General features: G+C 41.6%; 1 protein-coding gene across 9 annotated transcripts in view; it reads right to left on the bottom strand.

The window, feature by feature from the left end:
• The window catches only part of NHSL1 (NHS like 1), a 234,445-nt gene that overhangs the window by 6,836 nt on the left and 209,859 nt on the right, over positions 1–17,750 (bottom strand). For 6 of the 9 annotated variants that reach the window (XM_039532498.1, XM_039532499.1, XM_039532497.1 and 3 more), the window contains 2 exons: positions 13,961–14,092; positions 563–4,003 (listed from right to left, as the gene is read on the bottom strand). In XM_039532498.1, the coding sequence (XP_039388432.1) occupies positions 563–4,003; positions 13,961–14,092 (3,573 nt within the window). The remainder of the gene's footprint in view (positions 1–562; positions 4,004–13,960; positions 14,093–17,750) is intronic. The other 3 variants (XM_039532500.1, XM_039532501.1, XM_039532502.1) reach the window with 3 other exon arrangements.

Raw genomic sequence — 17,750 nt, 5'->3', positions numbered from 1 at the left:
GAAGGAATAAAAAAATACAGACAGGCTGTCACCGGAGTCCCAAACTGCACATTATCCGCTAAAACACCCCTCCATATTCTTCACTACAGTAAGTGAAACATTGAAGGGATATACTGAACATACCATTTTCTCACTATTTCTCTGATTTCACAATAATTTTTTTTTGAGGGAACTGTAGTGTCTGAAATGCCTATGTTTGTTTACATATACACAGCACAAAATTAAGTTTTAAGGGGTTTTTTTTTTTGTAGGGCTTCAATTAAAACTAGTCACCAAAATTCTTCACACTAACCAGGTTTTCCTAGGATTTTTAAAAGAGATGATGCAGTTAATAAAACACTGCTTGTATCTCCATTGCTTTTCTGACTAAAGGTTGAGACGGAGATAGAGAATCTTTATCAGAGATTAATCTGAGCCCTGTTATTTTCCTTATGATTTTTAGTCTAGTATCACATCTCCCTTTCTGTGGATGAAAATTTGAATGCTATCACACTTCCCCCAGCCCCCACCATCAGTAAACTAGCTCCTGCTACACCTGAAGGATAAAAGAAGACAGCCTTACCGCTTTCATCCTCTTGAGATAGATGTCTGTCAGTATTACTGCTATCGTCTCCATTGCTGTCTGAACTACTTCCTTCATCCAAAGTGGTCTGCTGCTCCTGCTTGGGAGCTTCTTGAACTGGTGATGCAGCAGGCTGTACCATACAGACATTGGTTTCCACTGTTTCAAAGAAGGTGGAACCAGCAGCTCCTCCCTCAGGAACCAATCTGCCCGAGTCCATCTCATTGAAACTGAGTCCATCTGTAAGACAATTTTTTGCTTCTTCGCAATGTGCAGTCTCTCTCCTAGTTGGACTTGATGTGCCTCTGACAGGATCACTCACGTTAGCTATTTTCTCTGCTGTAAAATCTAGCTGCGGAGGTGGCACAATGAGGAACAGTTTGGGCTTCTTCGAAATAGGGGGTGGCTTCTTGTTTGGTGATATACCCTGGTTCTTGTTTGCAGACCCCGATGGCACCTGAAACGGTGTATTAATAAGGCCAGCGTGAGATTTTTCATTCTGCACAGGAGACTGAGGTGCTTCTTCAATATTTGTTCCTGATACATCAGCTTCAAAGGTTTGTATTAGACCTGCTGCATTTCCAGGTTTTTGGCCACTGCTGATCTCAGGTGCACTGTCACTGAGATCTGGAAGTGAGCTCTGAGGAGAAGTTTGAATTAAGTTTTTGAAGGAAGGACTATGAGTTTTCATCTCTTCATCCAGGCTGTTACTAAGCCTTAGTGAAAGAGATGGTTTTAGAGAAGGCTGTGGTGAGAAAATTACAGTTGCTTTTTCCTGAGAGTTGGCTTCAGAAATAGATCCAGCTGATTGTTCAGTCTGTGCGCCTGTACATTTTTTCACAGACCTCAGTTGTACCGTTTGCAGTGCTTTGGTGGTTATTAAGGGCATCACAGGCCTACTGCAATCTTGCTTGTTGGCTGGCTGTTTCACTGCACTGTAGCCAGAATCATCCTGATTACATTTCTTAGAATATCGTGTGAATTTAGTTGCATCTTGTGTCAGTTTGGGGTCAAGAGGTGGTGCTGGTGGAGGTATTACATTGGGGAAAATGGAGGAAGAAGGGGATGGAAGGGGAGGAGAAGGGGCAGAAAAAGGACTGAATGATGTTTCCTGTGGAGGAGAAGGAAACCATGGACCACTCAGGGGAAAGGAAGGATTTATAATAGCTTCTGGCGGGGGTGGGGGGAAGCTGGGAGAGGCTGGTAATGGAGGCAGATCCATTCCATCTGCTGGGGCAGGGGGCGGAGGAGGGAGAGGATGATCAGGGGAATGTGGAGGTGTCAGAGGTGGAGGACCAGCAGCATCAGGAGGGGAGGTCAGGGCTGGGTCCAGTTTCTTCATGTTCACACTCCCTTCAGTAGATGTATTGGAAGAAAGAGAAGTGGAGGATGAAGAGATGGATACTGAAGATAGGAGAGAAGATTTTCTCTCAGGCACTTTCGGTTTCAACTTGGGTTTCCCATTTGCTGGTGACATGGATTTTAAAAACACGGGCACTGGAGTAAGTGCTGTGGGTGTATTTGATTGACTAGAATACCCACTGGATGGTGATGTGACTCTGTGAGACTTCTCTGGAGAAGTGTTCTTTGGTTTGGCCAGTCCACTGGCCACTTGGGGCATAGAAGCCCTTGAGCCCTCACTGAGGTGGCCGATGCTGTAATCATTGAGGTTGGCTGTCGTGCTTGCAGAACGAGCCACTGGGCATTTGAACTGATCGTCTGGCACCCCAGCACAGTCACTGTAGTAACCCCACTGGTCAGCATACTCTGACTTGATGCTGCTTGTGTCACTCTGTGATGGAGTGACAGTACAGAGAGAGTACATATTTGGAGCTGTTGTGGACATCATGCTGCTACTTGCGCTGACAGAGCTCTGGCTGCGAGAGCGCAGCACCCAGGGATCCTCATAATCACTGCATGGACTTTGGGATGGGGAGCTACCATTTTTGCACTGAAGGTTTAACTGCAGTGAATGCTGGAGGGTAGCGATTAGTGTTTCATCAAGTACCTGTCCGCTGGACTGGGTTTTTTTTTTTGGGACCCTTCTGAGCGAGTCTGTTCTGGATGGTGGAAGAGGTGGCTTCTTTGCTTTTTTCAAAGATATGTTTCGTATGAGGGATTTGTCACTGTTGCTTGACCGCTCGTCTTGATTTTTCTTCTCATTTCCATCAAAAACATTAATCACACTGTGCCTGGGGTTTCCAAAACCATTATTACTATTGCATAGTTTACCTGACTTGAGTCCAGAGTCCATATGCATGGTAGTGTAGTAGCCGTCATGGTCCACTGAATACAGAGAACTTGAATCTTCTTTGACAGAAGTCCTCTCTAGGCTGCTGCTACTCACGTTGCTTACAGGAGTGGAATAACCTGCCGTGGCACAGGTTGGCTTGTGGGAGGGAGTCTCATCATTTTCTCCAGATCTGTATACCCAGTGCTCTGTGCTGTTTATACTGTTGCTTTGTGATCTGTCCCCTGAAAAACTGGATTCACTCCTGCCATCGCTATCCTGGGAGTGGCCTGGGAAAGGGAGATTGTTTCTACAGCTATAGCTCATACTTTGGGACGTATTCTCCACATTTCCTGGAGTGCTGAGAGATACTGCTGAGTCACCAAGGGAGACCATCATGGTAGCATTAGATGAGACAGTGTCTGAGGTCTGGGAGTGGCGTGTTGAGCTGCTCTCACTCCAGTTACCGCTAGAAGAATGGTGATCTTCTTTCATGCTTACTGCATTGTTGGCAACAGGACTGTCTCTGGGTTTTGTGTAGGAAGATGAGCTGGTGATTTTACTATCCAATGGTCCAGCACTCTGGGTGGTATGAATCACAATAACTTCTGAAGAGGATGATATCGTGGCATTTGGTATGATGCTGGTTGCATATGTAGCATGAGGAGAGACCACACATGCTGGGCTTGCAGCTTTTTCACTCTCATAACTTCTCACCTCTTGGGACTTTGGCCTTGGCAGTGTCCCAGTCTTAGGGTTATTCCTCATATGGACCACACTATTATCAACCTGCAATTTGCATATCTGGTGCGACGAAGTGCCAGTGAGGTCTTCTGCCTGGTTAGAGATGCTCTGCCTTTGGTCTAGTGACTGCAGAGACACTCTTGCTCCAGGTCGAGGCAGGCTATGAAAACCCATGTCGTTATTTAGGCGAGAGGCAAATATAACCCCAGCGGAATCACTCATCACAGACATGTTTCCAGATGAGCTGGAGAACTGTGACATCTGGGCCGCAATCCCTTGTCCTTTCTGTGCTCGTATTCTTCTCACTGAAGGGGGCACAACTTTGACTTCTTCTGTCTGGCAGCTGGTGTCCTTGGTTTCAGATCTCTGTATAGCAGAGCGGTAGCTGTCTAGTCTCCCTAGTGTGGAATAGTGATCTGGGACATGCATCGAATGCCCACGGAAGTCATTTTGGCCAGTGCCAACTGCTGGGGTCAAAATAAAACAACAATTATCCCTCAAAAACACAAGTACTTCACTATTTTTGTGTTCTTATTAATGTAAAAGATGACATAGGTCACATTCATTATTAGGTCATTGTTCCCTTTGCCCTTGGAGGTTATATAGCTGTGGAGAGATGTTCGTGCCTTCTGAAAAACCATGCAGTACCAACAAACTCTGCTTATGCATTGTATATTTTCTGCATTTCTCTTCCCATTTTCTTTATTACAAGGGACTGTTTGCTTATGGAATCTTGTGTGTTCCTACTGCTTATTCCACATCACATCTTCTATTTATGACATGATAATAATTTCCACAGCAACCCATAATAATACTGCATGACTTCCAGAAGGGAAGCAGCAGGAACAGACAAAAGCCTGAGAATGGAAATCTTGGTTCTGTGCTAACATCTTGGGAAACAAAGAATAAGGAAAAGGAATTATTAAAAAAAATTAAAATCTGCAAAACTGTTTCTAAACACTATTCTTTTCAAAGTCCTTCAGAAGGCACCAGTATCTCTTCAAATCTTTGTGTGGGCTAAAGAATTAACAGTGGCAGTTGCTGAATCACAAATAAAGCAAATGTTTAAAGAAAGCAATAAAAATAATATATTACTTAAATCTGTAAAGGATTAAATACCATTTCCCGTTGGAATTATTTTGTATCACAATAAAAGAAGAAAGGGGGTGGGGGAAGGTAGGAGAGAAGAACCAAGAAAACTAATTCAACTGATGATCTTCCAATGCACAGCACCATCAAATACCCACATCCTTTATTTAAAAAGCAAACAGAGATGTTGAAGACCGCTGTGCTTCCTGTTTATGAGGCAAATACCATAGCCAGGGGTAAACAGACTTGGAGAACAAAGGATGAAGAATGTATTAGATCACGATATATTATCATAGTTATTTATTATTTGAATGACTGTAGGACCTAGAAGCCCTATATACAGCTATTACTAAATCAACAGAAAGGACCATCAGGTTATTATAGATTTATCTCTTTATAGGTCTTTGTGCCAAGAAAAAAACCCACCACCATATATATTGTTCTTTAAACAGCATTTAAAACTGGACTGGAAGGGCTCTTAATCCCCATTTCAGTTGTGCTATTACAGTAAATTGCAAACAGAAGAGACAGCAGAGGAAAGAGTTTGTCTACACTATGTTTTAAAACCCATTGCAGTGAGTCTCAGAGCCTGCATCTACAGACTTGGATTCCTGCTACGGCACTAAAAACAACTGGAACAGGGGGAAAGTGATTGCTTTAAAACTCCTGCCTGCAAGCTGCTCTCAGAAATGACCCAGTGGTGTGTCTGAGTTGGCATCCTCTGCCACTACCTGCCTTCTTTCTTATTTGCTAAACACAACTGGATTCGTAGAAGAAGTGTTTTCCCCATTCAGTTTTAAATACAGTTTAAAGCACGTTCAATTATTCTTATTCTTGGCATCTATCAGAGTGAAAAGGTATTTGGGGGAGGAGGAAAGGGTATTGCTTGGGGGTGATGCTTCTAAAGGGAAAGCAGCACATAAAAGGCTGAATTTGTTTTACTTTTTTCAAGACAAAAAAGTAAACTTTAAGCCATTTTAAGCCCATTTTGTTTGCTTGTGTGTAGATTCTTCTGCTCTCATGAAAATGCAGAGTTTTTCTGCTTCAGCCAAGGGAATGAGAAATGAAAATTATAAGTACATGAGCCTATCAGAGCAGACAGACTATAGCAGTCAATTAAGGTACAGATTTGCATAATTAGAATCTAGTTATTGAGAGCCATATAATAACAATAATCATATTTTTATTATTTGAATTTCTATTACAGGGTCAGGTTCCTGTTTTGCACAGTGCTATAAAAACACAAAGGTAGACATCATAAAGACCCTGCCCCTGTGATGTGACCAGGTGACAATTATTATTAGCCATTTAGAGATAAGGAATTTGTGGATTAGAGAAATAGCAGTTGCGATTTGACAAAAAAATAAATGGACAGAATGTAGAAAACTGTGAGAATAAACTGCAGTTATGCATCACAGTAGGTATACCGTATCTTTGCATTCTGATTGAGAATTACTCTTCTGTGTGTGTGTGTATACACACACACACACAGAAAAGTGTGTGTGTATATAATCTAAATTTGTTCCTCTACAAAAGCAACTTTTAAAAAAAATACATGGAAACACACTTCACATTTGTTTAAAATGTTACACATAGGGAAACTAAATATTCAGCATAATAGTACCATTCACAAAGCAGGACAACACCAAAGATTTTGACCCAAGACAAGAAGCTGAGAATTTTAGAGTGTAAGTAACTGGGACAAATTTATTTACTGTAAATATGCATGGAAATTTTAAGCTGATTGGAACAAAACAATGTCAGGACAATTTAGGGCCTAATCTAGCAGTCCTTATGCACATGCAAGGAGTGCAAAATTTGACTCGAGGTAGGTAAAACTTCAGACCCCAGTATTGCAATCAGATCCCTTGCAGAGCCCCATGACTTCATTGAGGCTCCCCAGTTCTAACAGGCAACCAGTGTGCAGCCCCAGGGAAATCAGTGGCACTCTATGTAGGTGCAAGGGTCCACTCACATAGCTATAGTTGATGGATAAGGGCCTTAAATTGTAGGCTAATTGTTTCAAGTTATATATTCTGAAAAGTGTCTTGTTTTGTTTTTAAAGAGAACATAACATTGAGGTTTTAAAAAAATTCTGTTAAAAAGAAATTGTGAAATTGCATTGGTCTATTTCTGTCCTCAGATGAGTGCACAACTCCCTTTGAAATCAATGGAAGTTGTGAGCCCTGTCTACTTGCACAATTATGTACCGGTTTCCAGTTCCATTTCTTGTACAGGGACAACAGAAACCTGCAGGGAAATCTGTGGGAACTCACTGCGCCTCTCTTAAAATGCTGTGGGCTAATCCCAGCTTGGTGGAACTTTGGAGGAAATTTTATTTTTTTATTGTTTCCCAGTTTGTTTGGAATTCCTCATCGAATGCCAGATTGTCTCTTACACACTCTTCTGAAGGCTTTCCAAAATTTTTTAACCTGAACTGCCTTTGCTGCTACAGCTGCTGGAATGTGTATTGTTCAGCAGCAGTTTCTAAGGAAAACCTCAAACCATTAATTGAATATTAAATTTAGAAACCTCTGATCTAATAACAGGTTGAAGTTATGTCTGCCACTACACCAAAGGCTGGAAAAGAATTTGAGCTAAAAGCCCATCTGGTTGCAGAGGTGTTTAAGCAGACATCAGCAAATTTTTTTACAGAAATGAAAATTGAGCTACAGATGTTGCACAAATGCGGTTGAGAATAATCATCATTCTGTTTGGAGTTTTAAAATGGTGGTGTCTAGCACAGTGGCCTGCTGATTACTGCTGTGCACTACCACGTGAGAGACCTGGGCGTAGTATTTTACCCATCAAACTGTTACCAGGCTGGTAATTACTGGGACTACTGAACAGGCAGCTAAATTAGGGCACAATTTAAGAGCAAATAGAGAAAACTGAATATCTGAGTCAAGATGGGCTCATATATTTATAGAGTTCCAATCAGAAGTGCTGGACTCAGTTGACCTGGGACAGGTTTACAAAGGTAAATACCCGTCACATGACAGAGATCAGTATCCCCTGACTTTAGTGGCTACTCCATCTAGCCACTGTAGATTAATCATGCAGATCTGAGAAAAGAGTTTGTCTTTAAGTCCCTAGGGTTGGATGAAATGCAGCTAGAAGAGAGAGCCTCATGCTACTCTGCAGTGATTACTCTGACAAAGAGCAGCAACAGTTAATTGAGGATCATCACAAGGCGGGTTTTACCCTGAGGTAAAACAGAGTGCAAATGGAAGGGATGGATAGGAGAAAAAGGAGTCGTATTGTTGTTACGGAATATTGTGTTTGTTTCAACCAATATATAAGCAATCTCTCTTTCCAAACCTGCTGTGTCTGGCTGCATGATTATTTCTAGCACATGCACTTCTCACTTATGCTTCAGACATGTTCATGGACTTAGCCCAACTCATGCCCTACTACTAGGCCTTCTCCAAAGGTGGGAAGCTGGGTAAAGGAATGGTGCATGCGCAGTGCCAGCACTATCCCTGTTATCACATGTGAGCAGCCTGACTCACTTCCTCCTCTATGTCTTCCCCTAGCACTTGCACAAGTATAGAATATCTGCACAACAAAAATCAACTTACAAGTATTTGAATTTGCACTGGGTGCTCCATAAAGCATCTGTGACATTTGATAGGGGGAAAAAAAATCCCACAAAATCCTACAATACTCCACAGAACTGTCAGCTAAAAGTGTTGGATCCTTGTACACATCACTGCTTCCTGAAAATATGAGTGTTTAATGGATGAATGTCTACTGGATGGGGAATCAAGACAGCTTTGGTTCTGTTCCTTGCTCTGCCACTGATTCAACAGCTGACCTTGGGCATGGTCGTTATCCTTAACCTCTCTGTGCTTCGCCCCATCTGCAAAATGGGGATAATACTTAGTTGCCTCCTAAGAGTGTTATGATTAACTGTGAATTCATTAGTGTTTGGAATGCTCTTCGTGACCCTCAGATGAATGGTACTACAGAAGTGCAATGGATTAAGCCCAAAACCAAGTATCTCAATGACATTCAGAAGCTGCAGCCTTATTAGAAATACCACCAGTGAACAGCACAAATGCCCAATGACCCTAAAGGAAATAATATCCTCTCTGAGGACTATGTGGGATATGTATAGAGAGAGAGATTGAGAAACCACCAGAATTTGAAATCCCATGGCTTGAGTTGCCTGACACTGGCATGGAATCTATACATGTCTGTAGAACCTAGAGTTATCTGGAGTTAGCTGAGAAGGCAGGATAAGCTTCCTGCAAACCAAAAATATTTCTATAAGGTGCAAACCAAAAATATTTCTATAAGTATACAGCAATTACTTGGGCTCAGGAACTTGGTGGAGTTAGCTGAATCCCTCAGGAAACAAAACACCTATGGATTTACTTATTAAAGCCTAGTATCATTTGGGGTCATAGCTGCTCAAAGTTTTCTGAGATGATTACTTGGGACTTCACAGGAATTGTTTCCTCTCAGCTGTTGTTTACAAGGCAGAGCTCCAACTATAAGAAGTTAAAAAGTGACAGTTGGAACATTTATGGATGGTTGGTGAGAACCAAGTGATGCAATCTGTCCTACCAGAAAGCAGGTGCCGAATGATCATTCTGGATTCAGCTGTCAGACATCCATCCTGACCACTGATAGGTTGTCACAAACAGATTTGGTGTTTGGGGACCTATCAGGAAGCAGATGCTAGAGACAGGAGCCAAAGAAAAGCATCTGACTTCAATTCTGGCCCTTAACACAACTTCCTTTAAAAAAAAGAGGGGGGGGGTGAAGGGGAGGTTATTGTGAATAAAACCCCAGGACATTCAATTGGACCTTATGTTAAAAAGAGTTGTGAAAGCTGTTACTGAAGATGTGATGTGAGAACAGCGGTAATGGACAGAATGGTATGCTTAGAGTGGTCCCTGTCCCTGCCCCCCCCCAGACCAGAACAGGGCAGAGGCTAGCTGCCAGGCTGTTAAGAGGCAAAGAATCAGAATGTGCGTAGAGCCTGACAAAAGGCGGGAGGGAGAGAAACAAGCAAAGAAAGGAACTCTAAAGCAATTTCCTCTACTGAACCTATCCCTGTTGGGATGAAGACAGACCTGCTTTGCGTCTAGTAATGGAGGATTAGATGTGGTTCCTGCTATAGGACTGGTGCAGAGATATAGGGAGGGAGCGTAGGGGACCTAGAGCCTGGAATAATTGAAAGAAGTAACCCGTTGGAACTGCTCTGGTGCAGGTTTATGGGGAAAGCTTATCCGCAAGCAAGACAGCTTCAAGTCTTGGTAAAGGCAGCATTGGATCCCTGATAAAGGAGTCTGTACAGAGTAAGTACACAGTAAGTTAAGTAGTACTGTAAAAATGTGAAAAAAAGTTAGTGTCTTTGGTCCAGTCCATAGCCTAGAGGTATAGGAAAAGAAAGGTGAACTTTACAAAGAGCTGAAAAGAGGGGGAGGCTTCCAGAAGATTCTCCCTGTTACGGGCCCTTCTGTAAGAGAAAGAGGGGAATGTTCTTACTTCCTGACAGGTGCAACCCAGATTCACCAGTTCCAAAAAAGGTACATCCTGACATCCAGAGAAGAGTTAGAGTGCGATAAAGGAAATGGTGATGGAAAGTAGCTGCTTTAGTAATGCCACATCCAGGAGAGAGAGAGAGAGAGAGAGAGAGTTGTCCCTGGTCTACATTACAAACGTATGTTAATATAACTACGTCACTCAGGGGTGTGGAAAGGCCATACCCTGAGCAATGCAGTTATACTGACTTAATTCCTGCTGTAGACAGCGCTATGTCATGGGAGGGCTTCTCCTGTCAACATAGCTGTTGCCTCTTGGGGAGGTGGAGTACCTGCCTTGACAGGAGAAGCTCTCCTGTCGGTGTAGGCAGCATCTTCACTAAGGGCTACAGTGGTGACGCTGCAGCGCTGTACATGTAGACAAACCCTTAGTGAAGCTAAGTCATGCAGGTACATCCATTTGGAGCATTAGTCCCTGACTTTCTTGCCTTTTCTTTACTCTTGTTCAAATTCTGCCCCACAGAGGCTAAGTTTTATGGTTTCTATGTAGTTGATGCAGATAATTTAGAGCTATGTAAGAATAATCAAGAGTGTGTTAGTGTCTGTAGAAATTTAACACCCATTTCCCCCCCCTTTTTGTTAAACAGTTTTAAGAGATGCTACTGTTCAGCAACAGTATTGTTTAACATATATAAAGTTAGTCCCTTTGCAGTTTCTAGGTGGTATCTCTAAATTGTTAGGGGTCTAATACTCTGAATCTGGCCAGTGTGGATATGAGAACAACTACTTTACTGGACAAGTGAAGGGCCATCATTTATAGAGCACCTTTCAGGCAGGAGGATCTCCAAGTGCTTTACAGACTATGTACACGGATCACTTTGCTCATTGCTGAAATGGCAAAAGGGCAACACTCCAAAGTATGCTAAAATATGAATATTTAAAGATATTTTTCATTGGGATTTTCATGGGTGCAATTAGTGTTCCCATTTAGAATATGTGGTTAAATTTCAATGGCATCAAAGTCACTATCTACACCAAAACTGCTGTGTTCATATACATCTGACAAAGACTTTTGCTATATTTTGTCTTTATTCGTCAAAAGAAAACAGAAAAACAGGGAAAACCCCAACATTTCAGCCTTATAGAGTCTTTTCCAGCTCCATAACAACGAACAAAAATAGTCCACTTTGGTAAGAGATTTGAGGTTCTCTCATATTTCTGTTTCCTTTTGAAGAACAAATAAGATGCAACAAGTCTGCTATGGGTTGATTATTTAACCTGTGCATGGCAACTCTGATGTGTCCAGAGATTTCAGTTCTTGTATAAACATGGCCATTCACAGCAATGCTTTAGTGAAGACATGAAGAGGTACTTATTCAATTGAAACCACAGGGAAAATGTAGATAGGCACAATGTAATTGCTTTATTTGGATTTGATCTGGGTCCACATTCCAACAAAATGAGCCATGTCATGTTTAACAAGAAGTTTGCTTTGAGATAGGGTTAGGGAAACAGAATGGATTACATGCATATATTGCAAGGAAGCAGTGTGGCCTAATGGACAGAGCACCGGAATGGCACTCAGGGAACCTGGGTTCTTTTCTCAACTTGTATTGCTGGGTGACCTTGGTGACGTGACTTCACCTCTCTGTGCTTCAGTTTCCCCATCTGCAAAATGGGGATAATGATACTGACCTACTTTGAAAAAAGTGTTTTGATATTTACTGTTAAAATTGTATATGTGCTAGGCATTAAGGGGGCAACAATAGCTCCTAGGGAACCCCCCTACTGTAAATTTGCTCCCTATGTGGTGCAGAACTGCCACAATGGCTCTGTGAAGCTAATATAAGAGCTCCCAGCACAAGAGCTGTGGCTGTGCTCTGCCTATCCTGACATAGCAGACAGTCCATAAGAAGCTGTTGCAGCCAGAGCATAGATTAGCAGCCCAGAGGTTACTATAGCTTAAGCAAGGGGCCAAACAAATTTCCAGACAGCCTGAGAAAATGCAGGGAGTGAAAGAGGATTTAAAGTCACCTTTTACTCCTGCCCCTTCTGTTTCTGTGTTCAGCACATCACAGAAACATAAGAACAAAGAATCAGGCCCACAAAATCTGTGGTCTCATTTTTAAAAGTAGAACCAGCAAAAGGCAACCTTCGTTTAAGACACTTGTGGAAGATTTCTGCATAGTACAGATGCTATTTATTTATTTCAGCTAGTAAATGATAATTATTTTAGATGGTAAAAATAAATGCATAAAATGTGCACACATATCCAGAGTTTTGGTTTTACATGATATGCAAAAGACCACATCCTCCACACAGTGCTTCCTAATTGGGTTGCCACTCATTTCAGAATTCACAAATCCAACTTTTCCAGGTCTGGTTTGCATCCTACAAGCCTAGCATTCAGGACATTAAAAAAATCTCAAAATCATTATAGGCAGAAAACGATGTCATTTCATCACAACATCAAAAGATGTTGTAATATAAAGTTGCCATGTGAAGATTCAATACAGTGTTATGCTGTGTAAATCCTGCTTGGTAGCAAAACGAAAGTGAGATTCCCGTACTGGGACATTGTTTCATTATGGATTTTGAGGGAACAGCTCTATTTACAGCACCACTTTGTACTGCACCTGGGTTTCCCTGTAGGTCTCCCATTCAAGTATTCTATAAGCCTGACCCTTCTTATGTCAGAAATTGGGACAGGTGAGCTTGCTTTGCCTAATTTCAAACCTACTCAGTCTCAAACATCATAAGTTTTGTGTTCTGCTTGGGAGACTGAAAAATGGAGTGGGGAAAAATGGAAGAATGAGGAAAAAATGGGTGGAAAAAATGCATGAGGGAGTAAATCTAAAGGAAGAATCAACACATGAGATTTTACCATATGTATGGCACCCAGCTTGCACTACCTCCATTTTTTGGACATTCTTATAACTTTAATATAGAATTATTGGAGTCCCTTTGGCTAAAAAATTATGATTTAGAAAACTCAATTCTCTTTAAAACAGGAAAAAACATGGATTTAAATGACTGGGAAAATAAAGATTTGTTTACTCAGACTAGTTTTATAAGCCTTTAAAAAAAGTTTTAAAGGGTTTGCCAAAACCCAGAGCGTCACCACCTTCAAACATCCCTAATTTATTAAATCTGAAAAGATCACAACCCTAAATAGGGTGGTTGCCACTGACTAGAAAATTGTTCCTCTGGATCATGCAAAAGAGTTGAACATCAGGACATTGAAGTGTTCTCATTAAACATCTAGTTAATCTACTACTAGATGTCTAGTCTATGTCAAGTATGATCAATGAGATAGTTAACAATGCTGGCATTTAAGAGGTCACAATTAGGTCTGAACTACACTGGAGGAAGTGGATGACTCTTTGGATAGTTTTGTTTCAGTGTGAGAGGCAGCAGATCCAGTAAGACAACTATTAATTGGTTGACACTGGTAATGCATTCTTCACAAGTAAAATGCCTAAAGACTTCATTTTTATTTAAATGGTTACTTATATTCTGGAGCAAAGGGCAAAATCTGTAGGAAGATTCTAAATGCATGGATTTTACATCCCTGCAGATTTCTATTGTCCCAGTACACAACTTTTTCAAATAATGTGTTCCCCTCAATTGACTGAAATCAGCAAACAAAGAGCTTTAATTTCCAGCACAAATTATTTGGCTTGAATTAACATGCCTTTTGCAATAGGGCACACATTTATTTGGAACTTTAATAGGCTATCAGACTGTATTGGCTTCATGAGCACTGGTAAATGTTATTAGTCAAGTAATGGTAAGCAGTGAAGATGAATAGTGACGGAATACAGTTCTGATGAGCCATACCTAGCTCCTTTTGTATGTTGTCAGGGACTCCTGTAATAGTCTTTCTCCTTTTGACTTTCTTCGGCCGTCTTATCACAGTGTCTGTGTAAATTAGAGACCGCCGTATGCTGGCTTGGCGGTCGAAATTCTCCCCTAATGTGTAGTAGAACAAGCAAAGCAACATTACTTTCAAGCACGCTGACATCATGCACTTTCTTCCACTAGCTCATTGTAGAAATGAAAAAAAGGCATTAATAAATGATGTTAGCTCAGTTCTACAGTGAGGGTATACATTGAAGGAAAAGATACAGCATATCGTCACCATAAGGCTTGAGGAACATATACATTATAGAAAGGTACATGGTGTATGATATTTTGACTCCTTAGACCTAATTCAAATCTGACTGAAGCAAGTGCCATTCCACTAAAGTCATCAGGTTTTGTTTGTTTGTTTTTTGGGGGGAGGAGATAGCAAATTTGATTGCTGCCTGAAAATGAAAGACTAACTCTGTTCATTTAGGAACAGACTGTGTGATGGCAGGACTAATGCTAGCTTCCTCATGCAGCTTCACTAACGCATCTAAACCTTGAACTGTAATATTTTTTTTTCAGTCTGAGCATTCGGAGCATGATTTAGTTAGGGATTGGTCCTGCTTTGAGCAGGGGGTGGGACTAGATGATCTCCTGAGGTCCCTTCCAACCCTGATATTCTATGATTCTATAGCAAACATTGCCAAAGCAACGGTATCCAATTTGTATAGTTATTTCATGATGTGGGTAAATGTCCATTGGTGACCAAGGTGAGACCAAACTAATTTTCCTTGTGATCTCAACTATATTTCAATCCCAATCTCCATAAGTAAAAGGCCAAAAAGTATTAATAAACTATAATATTGGTTACTATCAAACCTTTATAAATGGAACATTCAGAACGAAGAACTCGTGTCTATCAGAGTGCATTACTGAAGAAAGCCTTATAGTGACCATGTACTGTATCATAATGGGACCCAGCAGCAGCACCCTTCCAGTTAAGGTTGAACAGATTTTCTTTAGAAACTCACTTTTTAGGGGTTCACAACTTGGCCATTTTAATTCCCACTAAGATCAAACATGGCTTCTGAATTATCAGCCAAGTTAATTTCCTCCCCTAAAATTAGATCAGAGTGCTCAAACTCTGTTTTTTTTAATTTAAAAAACACAATTTTTAAAATACAAATTCACTTTGGATGAGTTTAAGCACTTTTAAATCTGCCCTAATTTGGGGCAGAGTTTTAAAAACTGAGATGCTGTACACACTTGAGCACGTGTATTCTCTTGCTGCCTTCTAAATTTTTCTTTAGTAATTTAAAAAAATCAATGGCCAAATTATGTACCTCAGAAAAGTGACTACTGCACGTCCACAGTAGCTAACGTACTTCTCATACATCTTTCTCCTGGTTTCCTTCATATCACTGTGTGTCATACAGATAGCGTGGATAATACCATAATTTCTACAACACTTTACATTTCAAAAGATTGTGTGCAGACACCTGAAAACACAGGACTAATAACTGTAGCAGTTCCATTCATCATATACAGAGGTTATGACTAAATGTTAATGGATCGTTGTGTCCCAATGTATAGCATTCTTGCTAACCAAAATCTTTGCAACTGTAACAGTTCATCAATTTCATCTCAATTTTTAGGGTTCTACTAATTAAAAAGTAAGACCATATTTAAGTAGGGGTAAATATGGCTTTAAATACGGTCATATTTAAAGTAAGGGGCATTCCCCAGGATCTATGATAGATAGGCCCCAAAACATTGTGGCAGAATGTCTACTTTTAGAGGACACTACTACTAGTCTAATGGTATGTCTACACTGCAATGAGGTGGTGTTATAACAGCACATATAGGCATACCCAAGCTACCTCATTAAAAATAGCAGGGTAGCCAAGGCAGCATGGATTAGCCACTCAAGGACATACACAAGTCCTGGGCAAGCTTGTTGAGTGGCTAGCTCATGCCACCATGGCAACACTGCTATTTTTAGCAAGCTAGCTCATGTATGGCAATCACATGTCCTGACTGGAGCACAGACATACCTTGCAGGTATGTCTACACAGCAAACGCACACCTGGAGCTGCCCTGGGTCAGCGGGCTGGGGCTGCAAAATTGCTGTATAGATGTTTTGGCTCAGACTGGAGCCCAAGCTCTGGGACCCTGTCAGAAGGGTGGGTTCCAGAGCCCAGGCTCCAGCCTGAGCCCAAACATCTACACAGTAATTTTACAGCCCTGCAACCAGAGCCCCGCGAGCCTGAGTCAGCTGACCCAGGCCAGCCGTCATAGGCGCCGACTCCGTGGTGGCTGTGGTAGCCCCACCAGAACCCCTCCCCCCTTCCCCTAGTGCCTTCTGCCTGCTGGCAGGCCCTGCCGATCAGCGCCTCCCCTTCCCTCCCAGCACTTACCGCCTGCCACGGATCAGCTGTTTTGCAGCATCAGGAGGTGCTGGGGGTGAGGAGCGAGGGCGCAGTGCGCTCGGGGGACAGGGTGGAACTGGGAAGGGAAGAGGCGGGATGGGGTGGAGTAGGGGCTGGGCCTGGGTGGAGCCGGGGGGCACCCCCGCTGGCAGATTAGAAACTCAGCGCCTATACCACCCGTGGCTGTGCTATGGGTCTTTTATTCCAGTGTAGACATACCCTAAATGTTATGAGATGCTGGGACCCTTATTGCTTGAAGGTTCAGGATCATTTGTTAATCCAGCCTTCAGATGAACAACTAACACTTCTACCCACATTATGATAGGTCCAAAGAGCTGGATGGAACTATCAATAGCAAGTTTTTTTTTGTTTCTTCAAAAATTTCTTCTTCCATTTAAAAAACAAAACAATCGCACACAAGACAGTGGGTTCTGAGGAAATTAGAATGCAAAACAAAAAAAACAAAAAAAATATAATCACAAATCCTCCAGAATAAAATACAATTTTAATTGGAATTTAAGAGAATTCAAACAAGGAAATCCTCTGTTGATTAACACTGCCACTCCATCCTCGTTTGCCTTATTCTGCCTTTGATTTTGCAGTATGGATTATGTAACACATGAAAAGTCACTATGTTAATTATGGATCCAATCCCACAACCATTACTCATGCAACCAGTCTTTGGTTTAAATGGGACTACTCTTGTGAGTAAAGGCAGTAAGAAAAGGCCCAAATTTATACTGATTTGTATGGATGAAAAATGTTAAGGACAATGAAGAATGTTAGGGTCAAAGAGGCCGCATTAACAAACCAAGGGCTTGTCTACACTTACCGGGGGATCGACAAGCGGCGCTCGATGCATCGACCACAGATCACTCTCCTGTCGACTCCTGTACTCCATCGGATCGAGAAGAGTAGAGGGAGTCGACGGAAGAGCGTCTCCCATTGACATCACATAGTGCAGACCCCGCAGTAAGTAGATCTAAGCTACATCGATTTGAGTTATGCTATTCACATAACTCAAATTGAGTAGCTTATATCGAGTTTTCCCTGTAGTATATACAAGGCCTAAGTTAAACTAATCAAATCAGAATCTTTCAGTCTTATTTTGACCACTGTTTGAGGCTAAAATACATATTTATCAGGGTCTAATAAAAATATCTAAAAATATTCATTTTTGTTCTTAATGGTTTAAAATAAATGTCCTTTGATGTCCTCACTGAAGTCTGTGTGTCTTACTTGTTAATTCATGGGACACAAGGTCAATAGGCGCATGCTTAGCTGCTTTGCAGAATCAGACCTTTGGCTTTTCATTCTTCCCCTTGCTTATCCTACCCATCACCACCGGATAC

This window comes from Mauremys reevesii, linkage group 3, assembly GCF_016161935.1.
Source record: "Mauremys reevesii isolate NIE-2019 linkage group 3, ASM1616193v1, whole genome shotgun sequence".
NCBI classification, from domain to species: Eukaryota; Metazoa; Chordata; order Testudines; family Geoemydidae; genus Mauremys; species Mauremys reevesii.
The sequence above is the reverse complement of the archived record's forward strand: the minus strand, read 5'-3'. Positions and strand labels throughout refer to the sequence as shown.